Raw genomic sequence first — 22,844 nt, forward strand, 5'->3', positions numbered from 1 at the left:
TAATACAATTTTAACTGAACAAATTGCTCCAAATGGGAAATTGTGTGGTTTCACTGAAGCAGACATAATTACCAATGCAGATCCACAGTGTCTCCTAGGTATGAGACTGCAACAAAACTATTCATGATGAGCACTCCTACTTGCCATTCACACTCATCTAAACAAACAACTTGTCCTACGTAAAATAATAAAAGCCCCACTGGGTTTCTCTGACCTTCCTTCTCTTTTTAATTGGTAAAAGCTTGATTTCTGACTTTTCAAAATATCTTTGGTGAAGGAAACCAACCACTTCATCTCAGTAAAACACAACAACAAACTGCTACGGTTTGTAGAACTTCAATACAAATCCTCTGAATTTCTAACAAAAGGTCTAGTGTTGACTTAACTACATTGATGCTCAACATTCAGTCAAACATAAGATTCATTCTGCCTTCAGCAGTCACTGGCTGTGTAACAAAACCTCACAGGGAGGCGGTGAGATTGCAGACTTACAGTTCATTTTACACTTGTATTAGACAGTAACATTTCTTCTACACAAAAAGACGGTAGGTACTTAACTATAATGTTCTAACTATAATTCCTGAAAGGCTGCTTCTTATGCTGCACCATAGGAGCTTCCTAAAACCGAGCATTTTAAAAATATGAATCCTGATCAGAAGAAACAAGGATCTGATTTCTTTAAATTTACATTAAAAAGACAATGAAGTGCAGGTAACACTTTATTCAAAATAAGTGAAAACTGCTCGGCTCCAATCTTCCCATTTTTCTGACCAAGTTTATTAAAACCATTGTGGGAATAGTTTGACATTCTAAGAAATCTGCCTATTGATTTTCTTTCAGTCAGATGAGAAAATTAAGCAGGAGACGGGATGTGGTTACTAAAATAACCAGCCCTGTGAATACTCTCACACTCTTACTTTAGCTGACATGTCACTACTGAGACTGCTGCTGATCTTTTTTCTTTCTTTCACCCTGAAGAAACCTGCCTGTATATTTTACTGTGACAAAGATCATGGTAAATTATGTCAGATTAACTCACACAGTTCAGATTTTACCACTTATTCCTATCAGAGCTCACCGGGGGGCTGGAGTCAATCCCAGCATGCAGTGGGTGAGAGGCGGGTCCCCCCTGGACAGATCAGCAGCCAATCACAGGGCTGACACACTCACATTCACACCTACAGTCAATTTAGAGTCACCATCCATCCTGACCTGCATGTGTTTGGACTGTGGGAGGAGAAAACCCACACAGACACTGGGACACACAGAAAGGCCCCTGGTCGAACCTTCTTGCTTTGAGATGACAGTACTAACCACTTCACCACTATGACACCCCACTTCACTGTGTATTTTTGAGCAATGAGGCTCATCTTTGTTTGTGGTTTCCTTCATGCTTTCCCCTGTTCAGCGTCTCCATCCTCATCGCTGTCCATTCCGCCTTCTTCCACTTCTACTCGACTTCTTCCTCCTGTGCACCAAGCTATCAGCAAATAGTGCTGTCGTCCTCCTCCGCCTGAGCCTCCGCTCCAACAATCTGGCACAGTCACACTGCTCCCTCTCCTGTCTGCTCAAAACCCTCCTCCACGATAGCCTGCTGTGAGAACTACCCTAACCCCAGTGTCCTTCCTCCTGCTCTCTGCTGCTGACAGGAATTTACACTTTTCCTCCTCCTCCGCTTTGACTTCACGTCTTCCTGGCCCTAACATGCTTCCTCAGGTTATTCAGCGTCTGCCGCTGTTAATTAAACTGGCAGAAGAAAACAATGCTGTTCTGTGTGGAAAGACAGTTATTTATTTTGGTCATTTACAACATGCGCACTGAGTAATGATGCCGACGTGAGTAGCAGAGCAAGGGAGACACGATGAGGCTATTCACCAAAATTAAGGTCAACTGTGTCAGAGGACACACACGAAACATAAATTATGTGAAAATATTCTTTCTTGTGATCCACTGAACTGAACCGCTTTTTGAGTTAAATGGAACATACTGCATATCTGTATAGCCTGCTGAGTCTTCTTGTTTCAGGCACAAATTATTTCTGACATCTGGCTTTAATTTTTGTAGTTTCATATCAACCATCTCCTCGGTCTTATAACAAGTGTCTATGTTATTTTGGCTTTAATGTGCAGAATGTACAGAATCATTTATCTTAAATAGTATTTCTTACAAACACCTAACCTGTTTTTAGTTTACCTTTCCCAGTACACAGCTCAACAAACTGGTTTCCCCCTGGAGAATTTACAGTAATGTTCTACTAAAGGGGAACCAACTGTCTTATTTAAGTGTTTCAGATGAACTTCTGTGGGTTTATTCCACAGACACAGATGCGTCCTGTGGATCCTGTGGGTTTTAAATCAGTCTTTGATACTTGCTGTCATGCCTGTGGGATGTGATGTGTTACATTATTGGTCGTGTCTCATGGTAACGTGGTAACTGGAATATTATTCTCCAGAGTGGGCATTGTTAGCTGTGATGCAAGCCCTTCTTAAGGTTTGTGAATAAGATTATACCGTTTATGTTACGCCGTACACTCTGCATTGCTCTGAAAAGCTAAAAAAACATTTTTTCTGAGAATAGAGCATCACTTGGTCCATACATTCTCCTCCTTCCAGCCCCCCCTTTATAATCCATTTCTACATTTGATGTTTTCCTGCTCTTCATCCTCCATTAACCCACTTACCTTTTTCCTAATATTTATCTCCTTTTCTTTCTCCTCTCCATGATCCATGCTTTCTTCCATCTTTCAGTTTCTCTAATCCACTGTCTCCCACACTTCTATCCTGTCTCCTTTCATTGCCATGATAATTAGTTCTCAAGATAAGCTCATTGGCTGTGCGTAACACCTCTTGTGTTGGTTAACACACCATGAGAGCTAGTGTGTGTGCAGGCATGAATTTGTGTGCATGTGGGAGCCTTTTCACTGTGTGTGGATGTACAGTTCCCGTGTGTGGGTGATCTCCGGGCTCATCAGTATGTGAAAGTGTGCTGGCCTCTGATGGGGGGTTGTGGAGACGCTCTCAGATCAGTGACGGGAGGGCAGTGACTGGAACGATGATGTGCAAGAGCTCAGTTCATGGGTCCCCATGTCTGTCCTCTGAGACCCCACTCAGAGCCTCTAGCCCCGGCCAGGCACGTGGCAGCGGATAAAAGCAGCTCAGCCCACCAACGCTATTGTGTAGTGCCGTCTTTGTTTGGGTTGACTCATCCATGACATTCCCTCCAGAACTACCTTGTCCTGCCTGCCAACTTGAGCACAATTCAGGCAGGAATGTATGGTTTCTTGAGTGCACACACAGTATACACTCTGCTTGTGCTATCTGAGCACATATGACTGTGAGAAGTGTGGAGGTGTGTGCACTGAGGAATGTGTTGACAAGGATTCAGACTTTGCCTTATTTTTGGACTATTTTTCAATTTCCACCATGGCCTTCATGATACAGTTTATGTTTTATTCCAAAAAAGCTGCTCCTTCCTGGTTTGCTTATCTTGTCTTTTCAAAGAAGTGAACTCTATGGCCTGCACTTCTACTGGGCTGAAACCTTATTTACACGGGGGCAGATGGACCCTGGCTGGGCTGGTGCAGGCAGACGGTTCTAGGTTTTAAGCCGTGGCTGCCCGGGGCCTTTCTGTGTGGGAAGGATTGCTCCAGGTGCTCTGGTTTCCTCCACAGCCCAAACACCCCTGCATGTGTTTGACATGACTATGACTGGTGACCCTAGGTGTGAATGTGAGTGTCTGTCAGTTACTGTTACTCAGCTGACTATACACATGCCTTCAATTCCACGATCTTTCTCCTCTGAAATGTGCGTCACTGTTCAGTGATACTCCACAAAGAGATGCAGGCTGTAGAGCAGATGCATGTTGGTCTGTGTGTGTTTGTATACCTGTGATGGAGTCGTTGCTGTTCTTTTCATTGTGGCCGTCCTCTTGTCCATCTGCATTCTGCTGTGTGTGCTGCAGACTCAGTTTATGACACACCTCAAATGCCTGGCCGACCGTCCGAACAATACGCATGGCCTGACTCTGGGTGGGTGGGCAGAGAAAGACAAGGACAGAAACGGGCTTTTAATTCTCAGAAAACAATCTGAACATTACTTGTGTTGTCATTTGGTGCTAAACAGTCACACTGAGCAGCATTTAAACAAAAGACGTAACGTATGATTCAGTTTTCTGATACGTTTTTCCTCTGACTTTCTGCAGATTAATAAGCATGAATCTCTAGGTGGTGCTCTTTCCATTGTTAATCCTGCAGCCCACAAAGGTGAAATTTTTCCAAAAAAGCAAAGTTCAGTTGCACTCAGCCTTTTACCATTATGGTGTCAGATGTAGTCTGGACCCAGATTTGTGTATTTTGTATCAAACTGACACAGACAGGAATAACAGTGAGCAGTTCATATATGCAGGTCACAAAATTAGTTACTAATTCAGTGTCACCTGGACTATGTCACCTGCTGGTAGTACACATAGAGAGCTGTCTGTTCACTGTTCAAACTCAGTGGGACATCACAAAATAGTTTCTGTTCTCTTTGATTCCCCGTTCTGCTCTGCTCGGAAGAGGCAGGTCAAGTGCAAACAACTTAGGCGACTTCTGTCTGGCCGGGCTCAGCAGAGAGGTACAGAAGCAGAAACAACTGCATTTTAAAGCACTGAAGCTTAGCCTCCAGACAACACTCATCCTCAGTCGAATGAGCAGAGCAGATGCCGCGTGGCCTAAAAGCCAAACGAGAATCAAGACTCTGCCAAAGGCCAAAATCTCTTCTTGTCCTGGTTATGAACACTAGGCCGGGTGTTAACAGCCTCACGACATTTTGTGACCTCAGATTCAGAATCAGGTGAGATCTGGGCTTTTTGTCCATTAAAACCTGAGCCCAGTGTTGGCAGGCAAGGTATTAGACTTTGGCTTCGACCCAGTGAAGTTCTTGATTTTTGCTCAGCAAAACTCAATACACATTCACTTTCTGAAGATCAGTGATGTTTGGCTGCAGTCTTGGCATTTTCACTGTGTAATTTATTATTATTATTTTATTTTTTAATTAAAACATGCTGCTTCAGCTTTATTTACTGCTGATGTCATTCCCACAGTGACTAGCCAGCAGCTGCCATCATCAGCAGAAAGAAGCTGAGTTGAAATGAAATGCCAGTGTGCTCACAACCTTCTGACCCTTACATAACCAGGAGCAACGGCTACTGTACTACCAATAATGACTGGGCTGCCTTTGCTGCATGAAACCTACAGAAACCTCCACTTTGTTCTCTTTAGTCTCCTCTCTAAAAGGCACAACAGCATGTTGCCACTTCAAAAAAAAAAAAGGTATGACTTTCAATAGCTCTCTGTGTGGGGTCCAAAGTACTCTCACAAGTTTGATGACTAATTATGCTTCACTAGTGTATTCTGAATCACCCTAAGCTATGTGGTACATAGTAATGTACCACATTGTAATGTACATAGTATATGGATTACTGGCTACAGCCCACCCCCGACCCTTGGTACTGTAGGAATAAGTGGTATAGATAATGATGGATGGATGGATGTATATGGATCATTTAACTACCCTCTTGGGGATAATATTATTCCGGAACGATTCCCTGATGTTACAGTTATTATAGCAAATACATTCAGGATGTATGTGCTCTACTGTCTCCCTCTATTGTAGGTTGAATATCTGTTGTTTGGACCAAGACGTCACACCTTGGGCTAACTTATTAACAGCTTTACCAATACTGCTGACTAAATGATTATTAGATTAGTAAAGATTAGAAGATTAATTCATGCACAACCTGTGAGCCACCAACCAACCAGCAAACAGAAAGTTCAAATGCATGTGTGTAAAACGTGCTGTTAAAGGCCCACCATGACAGAGGTAAAGGGTATCATCAAAGACGCCTCTCACCTGAATCATGGGCCGGTCACCCAACAGTCACCCAGCAGACACGAGTCTCTGCTCCTGCACCAGCAGGTTCAAAAGGAGCTTTAGTCCTGAGGCTGTGATAGTGCTGAAGTGCAAAATCACAGTTTCACTACACTCTGCACCATCTGTGACTCACTGTCATTAAACACACCTGCACCGTTTTTAACTTGGCACAGAATTTACATCCATAAAAATCCACACTTTTTGTTCTGTACATACTGTGTGTCCATCAGTAAGTGTCCTATTTCTGCTGTACACATGATCTGCTATACTTATTACGCTGCAATTCCATACATAATATTTGCATATTATATATACTGTATTTACTGTAAATGTATAGGTCTATTTAGGTTGACAGGTATATTTGGTATTTTCCATCACACACTGTGAATATTCATTGCATAGGTTATAACAACATACCTGTAGTAGTACCTGTAGTAATACTAATTTAATACTGTAATAGTACTTCCACTTCTGGTTAGATGCCAACTGCATTTTATCGGCTCTGTAATTGTGCTCATCATGATGACAATAAAGCTGAATCTAATCAGATTTTCTGACTAGTAGCACTATGGTGCAATAATGCTCCTGTTTTGTTTGTATTGTGCACATGAACAAGAGGGTGAGCATGATACTGGTGGCAGGAACATGGCCTAGAATCAAGCTGGGACGATGTAAACAAGGTAGGCTTAAAAATTACGGACACAAATTTGAGTTGGTGGTGTGACTATACCATTCTCTCTAACTCTTTTTGTAGCAGCCACTTGTCCTTATATTTTCCTGGTTATCTTCCTCCTTACATACTGTTTAGTGCTGAGCTGTTCTCTCCCTCTCCATCCATCAATCATTTTCTGCTCTCCTCCTCCGTGGACCCTCTGTTCATCTCCCTTAACCTCATGCTGGTCCTCAGTCTGACAGAATGCAGCAGTGTGTTTTCTTTTGAAGGTGTTTCCAGGGCAGTCATACAGGGGAAGAGAGCAGATGCTGTTCTTGTTGTTGTGCACAGAGAACATGCCAAAGGCCCAGACTCCCTTTACACCGACTGACTTGAAAACACACAATAAAACACATTGTCGTTCCCCTTTGTCTCCTTTTTATGGACCTGGTTCTCTTTCTTAGTTCATTTCTTTTAAAGGTTTGACTTTGTCATAGCCAAAAACCCCAAATTTGAGCTTCTCAATAACCACAAAGCACATTATTTCATGCCTACTGAGTCGGTCAAAGCAATGTACAGACAACATGTTCATAGTCTGTGTATGTGATGCCACTACAGGGTCAGAGACATAGCTATAGAGCATTTCTAGCTTGGCCATTTAAAATGGCCAGTATTTCTCTAATGTGCTGGGCAGGGATACAGAATTTAAATGTTTGTTCACAGATTTGTTGTTCACAATGCACCTGTAGGTTCCTTTGCTTCCAATCTTCTGCCCAGGTCATCCCACACATGCTTGATGGGGTGTAAGTCTGTGGTGGCTTTGGGCCTGCCAGACTTCTTCTGGTCAAATTTCCTCCAGTTTCCAAAATGCCATTTGATGGAAACTGTCCTCACTGACTCCTCAGCTTTTGTCAAAAGGAAAGACCAACACTTAAGGGTTTATAATTGTCTGTCTGCCTTTGTTAATTACCTTTTTCTCACCTTTATTAGAGCAATTTACTACTTGCTGCAGAACAACACTGTTGAAATATTGCTTTGAGAGGGTTTGCTTTTTATACAGACAGAGGGTACAGAACAAAAGCTGGGACAGTTGTAGCATCAATTTTAAAGGCTCAATTTAATTCTGAAAAGTTTTTGGGATTCTGAACTTTTTTGTTATGTTTACCTTCAGGTTATTCACTGAACCGCTCAAATTTCAATAAAAACTAGAAATGGGGGTGTTCTAAAACATTTGAAATGATCTGAAAGTACCTCAGAGTAAGTGAAGGGACTCAAGAACAGCATTCTGCCACCAGCGTTCTGTAAACTGTAATTAAACCTAATTGCAATGAAACCATGCACATACGTCTCTCTGTCACTAGGAGAAAGAAAAGACTTATGCAGTGGTCCTAAAACACAGAATGCCACTCTGGTTCTGCTTCTTCACACTGAAGAACTAGACCAGAGTCACTGAGAAAAGGCTCTGGTCAAATCTGCAGATAGTTTATCATGAAGACGCAACAGCTGGGACTTCTGACTTGTCCTGTCTCAGATGACCAGGACCAGTGCAGAGAGCAGAGTGAAATTATCACAGCCCACTGTAAAACTCCCTTCAACAGATAAACAGCAGTGGCATTATGTTAAAAAATGCAGAGACCCGTGTTTATACTTCCCAACACTTCTGACCTCTCATGGCCTTGACAGTAATTACTATGCTCTGCTAGTAGTGAAAGCAGAAGCAGCATGATTTGCTATAACATCTCAAAACTGCTTTGGCCACCTTCTGACTCATTATTTTAATAGGACTACTATGTCAGGAATATGTGCAATTGAATATGTGCAAGCACTCTCCCAGCTGGGTTACTTTGTAATGGATTGCTGCTATTTACCTGATGACTGTCACAACAAAACATAAAAGGACTGCAGCCGTGACACCTAAAGTTACCCACTGTGCAGTGCTCCAGTGTCTGCTTAACCTTCACACTGACACGTGGTTTAAGTTGGCAGAACCTAACTAATACCACAAATGCGTCCTAACGTCTGTCCTGTAAAGTGATTCACTGTTACTGCTACTCTGCTGAATGCATTGTAACTCCCAACACACTAATCTTTCTCACCGGATTAACCTTTTATAAGCATGGTTGTCCTGTATCTGCATATTATTTGCCACCAAGCCAAGGGATCTCCACGTCTGGCAGCTGACAGAACTAAGAGATTTGTCACTCAAAAGCAAAGTCTGCATATCCTGCTGTAAAGGCATGACATAGTTCTTAAGTTGGACATCAGTCAGTATCTCTGTCGAGCTCTCTCGCTTTGACTCTACCAACTTTTCGTCATTGTCAACTCCACTGAATAAATATGCCCTCTTTGTCGTTCTATCGCCTTTTCTTTATATATACCGAGCTGCCAGCTGGATTCTTGCAGCAGCTTATTCTCTCTCAGTGGCTATAGGATAGTGTCTAGTCAAAAGTGTGATGCATTATTTATCCCTGACTACCCACAGAGGTTCAGTGGTGGTTTTGCTGTCCTCTTGAAAGTCTTGGCACGAGCCAAATGAAGGAACAGAAGGAAAAAATAACACAATCTTGCAAAAAATGAGGTGAGCATGGCAGGATCTGATTAAAGCCCTTCCTGCATTTCTCCTGTGTTGATGAGTTCATTCATTTGTCTTCTCTTTCTTTCTGTGTACCAGCTACCCCTGATTCGTTATTCTCCCTCTTAATAAGCGTCTAACCCAATACAACTTTAAAACAATTGCGAAGATTTACTTAGAGAGTTGCACCAGCGAGTCCCTGATCACCAGCTAATCACTCTAATCATTAGGGCGCAGTCTGGCCTGATGTTCATCAAACACTATGATTGCCTCAAGGAAATTAGTCAGACAGCAGGGAGGAATAATCCTGAGAAGATCATGAGTGTGTGTGAGCGTGCTGCAGGAAAACATTATCAGACCAAAAATAAGTACTAATCAGTGGTCATCAGTGGTGTGTGACTGTGAGCTGTGTGTTTTGTGTGTGTGAGAGCATGAAGTGAGTGGAGTGTAATGGAAAAAAAAAAATTCATGATGACTCATTGACTCCTCTGAACATTAAATCACAGGTGGTGCACAAATCAAGGCCACATCATCAGCCCTACAACTGCACATCGAATCTTCGTATTTTTAGTAGCATGAAAAAACTCTTCATCTTTTTGGACAGTTTCACATTTACGTTTTACTGATTTGTTCAGGCAAACCTCTTGCACGGCTGCTTTAAGCACCAATGCATGAAGAGGTTTGGCATATTTTTCTAAATGGGGTTTCATAGTAAAACTAACACACCAGTATAAAATGCAGGACTAAGAAATGTCACAGGTTAGTCCCAGTCACTAACTACTAACTAGTCTACACTTTATTTGCTGTTGAGCCACTGAATTTTGTTGAAAAATTATCAAATAAAAATAAATGTATTATTATTTCCTCTGTGTTTATTTTACCTTTTAAGTTGTTAGTGAGTCAGTTAAATATTATACATTTACATTTTTGAATTAAACCAAACCAATATCATGGAAAGTAACACAGCATGTACCATTAAATAGAATAGATCAAATGGCAGCTTCAGAAAACAACACACAGTGGTGGTTTATATACTGGTTTATATTAACCCAGTGGTACCTTGCAGAGTAAAAGTGGGTAGAGAAAATGACGGCCCATCGTTATCAGAGAGAGGGTTCAGGTGCAGTTCCAGAGATAGAACAGATGTCTGCAGGCTTGGGTTTTGCAGTCGACCTAAACCTCAGCCTGAACCTCTGAGACCCTCCTCCTCCTCCTCAGACAAGATGGTCGAGACTCAGCGTGACCAAAACTAATTCTGCATTCAGGTGCTTCTTGTAAACAGACAACAAAATAATGCAAGATAGCCAGAAAAGTGTTTCATGATACTGCAGCTTACAGTATGAGTTGCAAATAGAGACAAAGACACTTGAGAGTGTGGTAAACAGATCGAGCTAGTGCTGTGCTTGTAAACTTTATCTTGTTTCATAAAAAGTATACACAGACCAATAAAAGCAGGGCAGCGTATTGACTTCTGCCTGTTTATATCTCAGTACTGACATATCATCAATATATTCCTCCACTAATGTGTAGTGTCAGCAAGCAATCTGAGCAAACACACAACACACACGCATGTATGACGTTCAATCCTGCGTCTGCTGCTGAAACACTGCAGCCTTGGCAGAGAAAGTGAAAAGGAGACGGCGAGAGACAAAATGCTTCAGACAGAAGCAGCATTTCACTTAGATATGGATATTCAATAAAATGCTGAAAGGCTATTAAATCCAATTATCTTAACCAAACTGTGTCGGGTAGGATCCAAACTCCCATTGATATGTCTGGAAATAGCCTGATGTCATTTTACTGTACATAAGAACTCTTCAATGTCAAAGTAGGAAGAAATTGATTTTTTCAAAAGCACAATGCTGGAGCTCTACCAACACCAACTATATTTAAAACGCTGCCCACTCTTCTTTTACTTAAACATCATTTCAGACTATCGTATGACTAGACTGTTAATTTTATTTATGCTATAGCTCGTTCAGTACTTTCATTACTTTCTGTAAGGTTCGACGATACAATGGGCCTAACACTGCAGACCACTGTTTTCTGCTTTAAACCTACCTACAGTAAATGTTTTGTTCTGTAGATTTCACCAGTGTCACCTCCTAACAGTCATTTCCTCCTCAGCACTGATTTATCTGTGGCTGCTCTACGACACAAACTCACGATATACTCCTATAGGTCGTGTTAGAGGGCGGGGACAAACAAGATACACGTCCATCACGTCCTGCGTTGACCAAACTGACAGCCGGTCGTCATCCAGCGTCTGTCGCCGTCTACTTTACGGTGTGTTTGGAACCATCAACACTAGTTGGCAGATTTTTGGCACACCCAGGAGGCTGAACTTAACTTGTTCAATCTGTGGTAGATCCATTGGTGAAAGAAACTGCTGTGAACCAGCTGAATGGAGCGTAGTACCTATGATTTCACTCATTTATTGTGGTTTCTAACGGTCTTTGCCTCCACTCCATTGTTTTCTTCTTCTGCACTCAAAAGACCAAAGGCTCACAACCCCAGCACCATTTGCAGCTTCTTGATTAGAAACAGCTGTAAACCATAAACAACTGCTTTATTTAAGGTTCGTATATCTGCAGTATAGCTCTGTAACGTTCCCTTTTTGACTAACAAATACAGACTACTGCCACCTGCTGGTAGGGGGAGTTTCTTTTTTTCACGCTGGTGCAGATTATATGTTCTAGTGCCTGTCAGCTGTAGTTTGCATGGTGTGCCACGTTTTGGTCAAATATCAGCATGAGAAAAACTTTGCCCTGACACTCCACACATTTATTTCAGGATGAAAACTGCTTATTACAATCAGTGAAAATTCACAAAAATACCAACATTTTAGATGGTTACACACAAACACAATCTCACACACTCACACACACACACACACACACACACACACACACACACGCAGTGACCTCTCAGGCAAAGCAGCCTTCAGTATTCTGCCGAACACCCGCTGGTCTCTGCTCTATCGCTCAATTCAATTCTACATAATAGAGGCCAGGTCATTCATTAGCTTCCTTTAAACTGTCAATGGGAGGGAGGAGAGGAGGAGTGAGAGAGCATGAGTCAGAAAGGGAGAGTGGGACTCAGAGCCTGTCTCCCTGTTAGAACTGATAGGCCACTAAAGCCTTTTTATGTCATCATGATTTAAAGCATAGCCATTCTTTCACTGCTGGTAGTTAAGAGGGAAATAAATTCTGCTTAATCTTCTACTTAATTTTACACTCACAATGTTCCACACATCAAAACACACAGACAAAACCACGTTCTGCCTTGGATGACATTTTTACTTCATGTTTGATATGTATATTTTGATTCTTTTTTAATATGCCGGTGTTTTATATTCTCTTTTTGTCTTGCTTAATCTTCTACCAATTCCCCTTACTCACTGCAGAGTCTTTTTACACTTTTTAGTACCTCGATTCTTTCACCGTGTCCTTGTGTTGTTCTCTGCAGTCTGATGTATAAATATTGGAAGTCTTTAAAAGATAATACTAATATTTTTCCACTTCTTTCTGTGTGCTACTAAAACTTGTCTACACTTGTCTATCAATTCTATGCAAACCATAGATCCTGTACTACTATAAAAAAAACATTGCACACATACACACACACACTGGTTTCCAGCCTAATGGCCTTATGGTCCCCAGAGAGTTTTGATGTGTGTGTGGGATGTGTGTGTGTGTTTGAGTGCACAGTGTGTCTGTGTTGTTCTGTGTGTTAGAGATAATGAGGCAGTGTGTGTTTCACCCAGCCAACCAGTGGACTTAACCAGCAAGTCCTGTGAATTGGCAGCTAAACTGGAAAACTGGCTACAACATGTTTACCCCAGATGGGTTTCCAACTTGCTCCTCAGACTTCAACAATGCCAGGCGGAATTACTGCTGCTCGACAGCCATGCGTCTCTTCGCTAAAAAGTTGTCAGGATGTGACTCAGGCTGTGACATAATTTAAGAAAGGAGCAGGAATTGCTTTAAACACTACATGACTAACAAACTGTGAAAACACTGGAAATGGCACACTTAGCAGCTGTCGCTTTCCATCTTGCCAATACACAAAAACAAAGTTTCATGAGTTATTTATTGCAGCTTGTGCAAAATTCAGTCACTAATAGACAAACACACAAAAAATAAACATTTTCTTTCTCACCTCCTGAGCAACTATCAATTGATTTACCAAAAATATGAACAATAAGTGTCCTTTAAATGCCATATTACGCATCGGAGAAGAAAAAGTCTGTTTTATGAGTCTGCGTGTCTGAATGTAATAAAACACATAAAGCGTGATATATTGATTGTGCATTTAAGAATGGTTTTTACAGCTGCAAGGAAACCAGTTTAGTGGGTTGCACCTGTTTTTACTGACACTGCAAATAAAGTTTAAAACACAGACCCACACTGGTGAGCAGTGCAAACAACAGAATATTTCAACCAGAACATCAGTGATGCGAGTGTCCTAAGCGTTTGCTCAGTCCAAACTTCAGTCTGAATGTTGCTAATGTAGTGTGTTCCTACTGCTAATTTACAGCAATCCAATACCTATTACCCTTTAACTGTTTCCTGTTTCCAAGGGTTCCAGACCTCAGCATTTGTACCAAAGCCCAGCTGGATCCAATAAAGAGAATCGTGCCAAATGTGAATCTCGATAACTCAAGAGCAGCTGAAATACTTTTGCATTTGTGTAACCTTTCAAATTTCACTAGTCGAAGGGTAAAATCTTCAAAACAGTCTTGCTGCTTCTTACCTTCTTCTTGGACTTGAAAACATTACAGCGGAAGACGTTACTCTGTCCATCCCTGGCGATGTAGCTGAAGATCTTCAGATCCTGGGAGTCATGAGACACGTAGAATATCCTGAAAGACGGAATAAAATAGGTCAGAAATATATATAAACAAATCCGAATATGATACAGTCAGATCCTGGCAGCGTTTCTAAATGTGTGTTAAGATGCAAAATAGGCACTGAGCCTTTCTCTCCAGGGTTTTAATGTGACACAAATACAAAAGGCAAGAGACCAACTTTTAGTGCTTGTGCTAAATAAAAAGTTCTGATAAGATTAAGGCAAAAAGTAATCTTTAAATAAACTTCCAAGTTTATTTACATTCTCATAGAGTTCTCTGTGATTTATTTGGGATTTTGGGACAGGAAGCTCAGTGACACGTTGAAAACCAGGTAAACTTTAATTCCAGGTAAAAAATAATACTTGAAACGAGGAAGTAATACTATTATAACTAAAATATCCTCTGTGATAGAGGAGTTCTCTGCTCTGGTAGAGACTGTGTGTCAGCAACAGTAAAGAGACATACAATATCCTGCAGAGCAGGTAAATTTGAAGAAATAAGTTTGAGGGCAAAAGGGGGAGCAAGAGATATAAGCTACAATAACCTGCAGGAGAGAGAACGCAGTAAGGGTTGAGCTCTGCACTGGATTTAATTTGGGATGACAAAAGAACACTGCTGGGAGATAAAACCTCACAGTCATAATATGGTGACAAGCCTGAAACCAAGAAGCTGGAAATTGTTGTGTTCAAGAACAAGGCAGATGCTCAGAGCAGTATTATTGATTTTCTTCCACAAAACACCCTGAACGATTTGTAGCTGAACGTTAGAACATCAAGAATCTGATGTGAATCTTTTCCCCATAAAACCTCAGAGTGATGTTTAAATCTAGTGAACCATCATGAAACCAGTTGTCCCTTTGTTGACATTACAAATTAGTGCAGAACACAACTATTTTGTGTGTTGTGCTACTTTAGACAAAATGTCTGCGATGGTGGTGTTTTATTTCAAAACAAGAAGTTGCATCATGCCTACTGCTTCCATGTTAATTTGTTTTGTACTGTTTTTCTTAGTCTTGTGCTTGAAGTAGCCTGAAGACAGAAATGCATTTATTCACACTTTCATTTCCAGCAGGATTGTAAAAAAGTTGTCAGACTTTCTAAAACAATCATTTGGCAGCAACGCTCAATAAAACACAGGATCAAATAACCCCAGCATTACTCCGGAGCTCTTTCAGAATGTCAGTACAAGTTTTAAAATATGTTTTAAAGACTCTGAGGCTGGACACGTGTCATGTGCGTCCTGCACTTTGCAATGAATTTCTCAAACAAAAGCAGTCCTCAGGTTGCTACTGGCTGCAATGCCCACTCATGAACACAACACAAGCAAAAAGGCAGCAAACAATGCAAAATGACTCCAATACAGCCTCACAGTCCTGGATAAACTAACACAGTCCAATGCACACAGTCACTGGAAACTCATATTCAATGAACAAAGTTATTGATCTGCTTCTTCAAAATTCTTCAAATTAAAGTGCTGCAATATATTTGAATGTTATGACGCTTAATACAGTGAATGCAAAATATCAAGTGGCTAAAAGAAGTAAGAAAAACCTCAGGCAGCACAGCTTCCTAATTGGACAATTAGTGCCATATTAAACAGTTCAGTGGGATATTTGGGCTAATTTATCACACTGAGACAATAGACAAAGAGCCAAGAGAGAAATTAGGTGAAGATTATGCAAATCATCCTGTTGTCTAAATGCGTGTGTGCATGTTAGTGTTGTACTGTATGACTGTGCATATGTGTGTATTTGTCTAGTGGAAATCAGGGGTCTCATCTATAAACTCAGGGACATTTCTGGGATATTTTGGCCTTTTCTCTGAGACCAGACGAGCTGAAGGGTTATAGTATGGACAGTGTCTTTGTCAGGCCTGCTTAGCAGCGACTCATATAAAACACACACACACACACACACACGCACACACACACACACACACACACACACACACACACACACACACACACACACACACACAATATCTGTCCCATGTGGATGAAAAGTTAATCCTTGACGTTTTCTTATCTGTTTTACTTTATGCTGCCAAGAAAACTGTAGTCTACTACAACATTTATGATTGTGCAGCTCACTGATCACCCAGGCAGACAGTAAGCCAAGAATCTGGTCAGACGTTATTGGGGGTTAAATAAACTGTGAATACATCTGCAGTGTCCACAGGACACGGGAAAAGTGCATAACTACCTCCAACAAATATAGCAGGTGAAACATGAGGTTCTGCTGTGGTGGATGTTTTGATGTGGAGATTTTGGTATAGATTTTACAATTTGGCCTAATTTCTCTTCTAAATAGATTCAGTACGCTGTTGGTTTGTTTTCACCTTCTCCAGGTTTTGGACTGCTTTCATTTGTTGCCCTGCTGGGGCCATTTTAGCTGCGGGGTAAAACCCAAATAAACAGTAGTGTGTTGACTTTTTGTTACAGCTAAACATTTCTAAGGTTTTGGCAATATAAATACAGTGCATTATTAAACACATGCAGGTGTGAGCTAGCATCAGTCAAAATTAAGACAATCTGGTTAAAAATCCTCAGAAATGAGGCAGATGTATGTAAAGGCCATTACAGTGGCACTGGAGGTGCAGGCAGGGGGAGGAGCCACAGTTTAACGATGAAAGCAGAAACATTTCTCTATGTGACCATGTCAACAATCAGAGACTAACAAGATCTCTTTCATCATTTGTCATCGACTGGAAGAAAAGTGACCGCTCCCATCCGGCCACTCTTTAAGGAAACCCTTTAGATGCCTCCTTTTTCAACCCGACTTGCCCTCTCTTCACCTCTCAACTCCAAGGAACTCTGATACAAATCAATGCCCCAATGGATTTCTTCCTTCGATGTCGAAGGCAGGAGAAAGGGCTTTGCTTTGCCAAGCTGTCGCCTGCGGGAACTGACTCTTGCGGGAACAGTAGGCAACAATAAAAAGAAACATTAACTGCTGCCAGAGAAGTAAAGCTGAGCTGAGAGGGAGTGGAAATGAGCTTAGCTGGCAAATCCCCTAGCAGCGCAGAGACGACAGCTAAGATACATTTATCAACTGTCTACAACAAGAACAGCTGCCAGCATCCAGGTGGAGATGATTCTGATAGATCACATCTTGCAATAATAGAGGCAGGGACAGGTTTGACACGAGTCGCCGAAGATGGTTAATAGCAAAAATAAATCAGATTACAAACACTGTCAATGGAAAAACTTCTTAACTTGTATTTTATGGGGGACCGTCTTTCCTTTTCACTGTTCACTGAGTGAATCAGTACAATCGTAATGTGATGGGGCTGTGACAACGGAAACAAGAAGAACTGAACAGAAGAAATCTGTTCACAGCATTTTTCCACTCCATCAAAGCAAGTTGAGATTCAGGTTCATCTTCTCGCAGAAATGAAGGATCCAGCAAAGACGCAGGTAACGAACAGGAACAGGTACGCTGATCCTAACACATCAAAAAAGTTCATTTTATTTCTCATTAATGTACACTCAGCACCCCATCTTGACAGAAAAAAACAGAAACAACGGAACAACTCTGTGACCGTTCTTGACTGGCCCAGTCAGAGCCCTGACCTAAACCCAATTGAGCATCTCTGGAGAGACCTGAAAATGGCTGTCCACCAATGTTCACCATCCAACCTGACAGAACTGGAGAGGATCTGCAAGGAAGAATGGCAGAGGATCCCCAAATCCAGGTGTGAAAAACTTGTTGCATCATTCCCAAGAAGACTCATGGCTGTACTAGCTCAAAAGGGTGCTTCTACTCAATACTGAGCACAGGGTCTGAATACTTATGACCATGTGATATTTCAGTTTTTCTTTTTTAATAAATTTGCAAAAATTTCTACATTTCTGTTTTTTTCTGTCAAGATGGGGTGCTGAGTGTACATTAATGAGAAATAAAATGAACTTTTTTGATTTTGGCAAATGGCTGCAATGACACAAAGAGTGAAAAATACAGGTGATTAAAAAAAAAAGGAAAGAAAGTGCAAGGAGTCAAACATTAGGCTCAGCTGTTCAGCCGAGTAAAAAAAAAAAAATAATAATAATAATAATAAAAAATATTAATCAAATTTAATATTAGATTATTATCTACATCAAATCAGATCTCCGGTGAACGAATCTAAAATTAAGGTAAAAATTGAATCAAAACATGTCCTTGAGTCTCCTGGAAACATCGACAGTGAATGATTTTACATCAGCACCTCAGACTCATCATTTACAGAGAGAGAGGTGATGCAGGGACCATGTTTTTCCACCAGCAGAGGTTCTGCTGCCCTGCTATTATTTGCTCATACGGCCACATAATGGAGAAATTAAGACCGACAAATGAAGAATCCTGTGAGATTTTCTTCTATAGGAAAAAAAATTGCACAGCTGATTTTACATCCATCTTTACCAGCTTGCAGTCTCTTCATCTCTATATCAGTTGGTGCAATGCTAACCACAAAAACAAATGACAGAGACTTTACCACACTCACAGTTTTCATGTGCAGGGAGATTTGGATTCATGACCACACTATTACTTGGATCCTTGTTGTGATCCCTTTGCAAAACAGTGCAACCAGATCCCATGGATTATTGCCCAAACTGTCATCATTTCTTTATTTTTATATTTGATGTCTTATTTTATTAGTTGGGCTCTAGATCTTACTTGATTTATTTGTCACTTCTTAGAGTCTTAACCTTATCCTAAACTTTGACCATTTTAAGGGTTTAAATTTAAAAGGTAACTACAGCAGGAGCTCATAGAGCTGATAGCAATCTTGATTATATTAACAGCTTCTTTCAATAGATTGTGTAAAAAAGCCCATCAGAACAGAACATTTCTGCCATCACGACCAGCAAATGGTGCCTACATTCAATATTATTAATGACAGGAGATCATAATGAAATGAAGGCAGAATTCAGCGCACAAAGCAAAGACAGAAAGAGCAAAAGACAATTGAAAGCCCAGAGAGAGTGTGTGAAATACAGAGCTAGACACTCAAAGTGAAGAAGAAGATGGAGAGAGGCAGAAATTGTGTGTGTGTGTGTGTGCAGGATTACAAGTGAATAGCTAGATGGAGCGTGAGGGACAGAAACGGGTGAGGCAGAGATTGTGAATGAAGAAGGAGCTGAAAAGACAGTGGAGCAAAGCAGATGATTCATGATCTGGTGAGCTAAATTTTAGCAGTGCATTAAGAATTTGACAACACTCCCATTCCTTCACATTTACCCTGCTGCAGTCTCACCTCCACCAGAAGAACGAAACCAGATAAAAAGTGTCGGCTTCTGCTAAAAGACATACACAAATAAACAAACATGGACCCCAGTTCTTGACAGACTCTTCATGACCACACACACACACACACACACACACACACACACACACACACACACACACACACACACACACACACACACACACGCACTCACTCTCAGCTTGTTAATAAGTCCAACAGGCTAACAGGCTGAGCCTATTATACAGGGGGCGGTTGTGATGTGATGCTTGAGTAATGAGTGGGTTTGTTTTAGAAGGTCTTGGCCATTTTTCCTTTGATAAATTACTGGCTGTGAAACGCAGCTGCTATAAATCAAAGGTTCAGAGGCGACGCACCGCACACAGCATCGACAAGCGCACATTTACTGGAAATCAATACAATAATGCACCTGTGCCAGATCAGCCCGTAGATGTGTGTGTTGCATCGAGGTCAGGAAAGAAGCTAAATACATCTTAACATCTGTAAAAGCTCCAGTATCAGCTTCATTAACATGAAACATTGTGGAGTGTCAGCCTGAAGACAACATCTGGGCACAAGCATGAAAATATCCTGCAGGCTGTTAGATTACATTGAAAAGAATGTTTAGCTAGCTCAAACTAAAAACACACACTACTTTACACACTTTCACGGCACCTGGCAAAGTGAAGCAAACATGGTTTAAAGAGGTTCTGCTGTTTTTGACCCAGTGAATTATGATATTGAACAAATGTGATACTTTCCATCCTCCCTGCACCTCTGATCGATGCTTGGGCAGTGGTGTTGGAGATAAAATGCAACAATTTATGATGAGTTTGATTTACATGGTGTTAAAACTCTGATCATTAATTAAATCTACCTCATAAGGCTAATTAACACTGTTTGTAAAAATGGAGATATTTGACAGGGTCAGCTTTACAGTGGAGAAGTTGCCTCCTCTAAAAGTTAGAGCTTTTGACCAGTAATTACCGCGTGCTCTGCCCATTAGTCTAATTGGTGTTAGGATGCCAGAACACCGGGCCGAATGTTTCTCCAACGCTTGTGGAGGGACGATCTCTCTGCAATGAGAAAGCACTTAGTTTTATTGCACTGAATATAAATATCTGAGCATGATCAGACCAACGTGAGTCTAGTCTGTTCCAGTCTGGGTCCATGTGTGGTGTTGAACAGCTGTAATTGTTGATCACTTCAAATAAAACTGGAATAGAGACCTGCAGCCATCACATGAGCCATAAGTGTCAGAAATAAAAGTGTTTGAAAACACTCAACAAGTTGTAGAGTGATGCCGAATCCATTACCTGGAGTGTATTATCCCACTCACACTGCAAACACTTGCCTACAAAAGGCCATAACTAAAGCAAAAGTATCAGCTGTTTTATTCAACAACCTTTGACCTGGCTTTAATCATAAACAAAGTTCCTGAGCTGTTCAGTTTCTGTTTGCGAGGCAACACCTGCCTAAACACATGAGGTTTTCAAGGCTCGGAAAAGACTTTTATAGCGGTGAGCTTAAGTTTTTAAACTAGGAAAGAAAATTCTCTGTCAATCTTAAGAACAGAGGATAGTTACACATTGTCTTCTATGATATTATTAAAAGTGTCCAGCAGAGATAATTTTGTTACTTTCTGTGCAGACTATTTAAAAACATTAATTATTTGTGGTTGTTTTTCCTGAGAGGCTTTTATTTGTTCCAGTGTTGTTGGTAGTTACACACAAAAAAAAAAACAAACCCTACTTTGCTTCTCTATCCACATCCTCATTCTGCATTTATCAGTCACTTTTCTCATACAGATTATCATATACATCAGCATGGTCAGCTCATCCTGATCCCTGCCAGTTTCTGTTTTAGCACAGAAACATAAAACATGTTTTTGTGTTTGCCTTTGTGATTCGACTCTAACAGGCCACTCATCACTCAGTGCGTTATTTCTAAATTTGTTAAAGAGACCATTCTGCCTGCCAGGACGAGAAAAGACTGAGTGGTGGAAGTCTGTCATTATGTGTGATATGTCCAGTGCTTGGGGTTGAATTTTGCCTTAAAACCTAAAACAAATGATCCTTTTTTCACTGACTCGGAGAGTTTTAAGTTTGTGGAACAGCTCAGTACATGAATGTTACTGAGTTTCAAGTTTTCTTTCACTTTCCTGTTATGTTGGGAACCAAATTAATTTGTGGGACCAAGAGGACATTTAGTACGGTTATGCAGAACCTTTTAACAGTTCCACACTAAAACCAGGATAAACACCAGGTTTCCAGAACAGCGTAGGTTTGGCACCGCTGAGATAAAACCAGACTTACTTGCAGAGCAAAAGGATCAGGCATTATTGTGGATTAAAAATGACTCAACAAGGTGAAAAGGTGGAAGTTCATTATCAAAAACTCTGGTGTGTCATCTCAACCTCTATGTGCTCACATAACGAAAACCCTAGAAATGTTTGAGTCCACGATAGCAGTTCTGACGGCAACATAACAAAACATGGAGCAGGCAGCCACCCTCCTACAGTCGAGGTGAGGAGTTAGCAGCCCTGTCTCATTTTTATTCTTTGATGAATTATTTACTAAAAAGGTAAATGGTCCATTTGGGCATGTATGTGAAGATGTTTTACAGTTATCTATGAGAAATGAGGACGATGAATTACCACCTTATGACCTGCAATAAACTGAGCTCAGCAAAGACAAGATGAATAAATCTCTCACTGTTTCCCACAAACACAAACCTCAAAAGAAATCAAGACAGACCCACTGGAAGGTTTCTTAGTTGACAGAGGTACACTGGTGTGTTTCAGCATCTGTAGCTATGTGCAATGGAGTCTAAAGCTAACGGTGCAGAAAACAAACTGTTGCAGGATAAGTGGAACACACTGGGATTATTTTTATGTAAAGTACCATGAGGCCAAGGATCACTGCACTCTGATATCTAAAACAAGGGCTCTTTTTCACAGCAAACAGCAAACTCCCCTAAAACTTTAGCTACAGAAGCTACAGCAAAATGATGCACAAAAAAAAAAAGAAAAAACATGAAATAAAATAATAATAATAAATTTTTCATTAAATTCATTCAGGAGCTTTCTTGTGTCTTGTGCTTTCTGTTTTTAGCAGATTGTATTTATTTTTATTTTACAAACATTTTTGCTCAGCATCCAACTGCGAAGTTATAATTTCTTAATGAACTGTCACTTCTTCAGTGTCTCCTTTATCTGCACGATTTCTCATTTAGTACTTGTTTTTATTTTCTTTTCCTTTATAATTTCATGTTTACTCAGATCCTTGGTGTCCCTGAGCTATTTAGTGTCCTTGTTACAAAACCTCCATATTCACAGGAACATCAGGGTAGAGAAAAACATACATACACAAACAGCATGCATACCATCTGCAATAGGGGAACAAGAATATGACACATTATACATCACCAGCACCTTGCAAGGTCAGTGAATGGACCGAATGTGTGATGATGGTTTTACATAACAGATAAACCAGCAAACCTGAAAATTAGAGCAACAGAAGAATAGTGAGAGAAACTAAAACTCCATGATTTGAATTAAGAAAAAGAAAAAGATTCAAGTAAAGAACAATAGATGGAAACTCATGCATGGTTAATTCATACGAGATTACAGGCAGAG

General features: G+C 40.7%; 1 protein-coding gene across 1 annotated transcript in view; it reads right to left on the reverse strand.

Annotated features, from left to right (window-relative positions):
- The window catches only part of LOC113139965 (carboxyl-terminal PDZ ligand of neuronal nitric oxide synthase protein-like), a 132,128-nt gene that overhangs the window by 48,926 nt on the left and 60,358 nt on the right, over positions 1-22,844 (reverse strand). The window contains exons 5-6 of the mRNA XM_026323622.2: positions 13,892-14,000; positions 3,885-4,023 (exon numbers count right to left, since the gene is read on the reverse strand). Coding sequence (XP_026179407.1) covers positions 3,885-4,023; positions 13,892-14,000 — 248 coding nt within the window. The remainder of the gene's footprint in view (positions 1-3,884; positions 4,024-13,891; positions 14,001-22,844) is intronic.

This window comes from Mastacembelus armatus, chromosome 4, assembly GCF_900324485.2.
Source record: "Mastacembelus armatus chromosome 4, fMasArm1.2, whole genome shotgun sequence".
In the NCBI taxonomy this organism is placed as follows: Eukaryota; Metazoa; Chordata; class Actinopteri; order Synbranchiformes; family Mastacembelidae; genus Mastacembelus; species Mastacembelus armatus.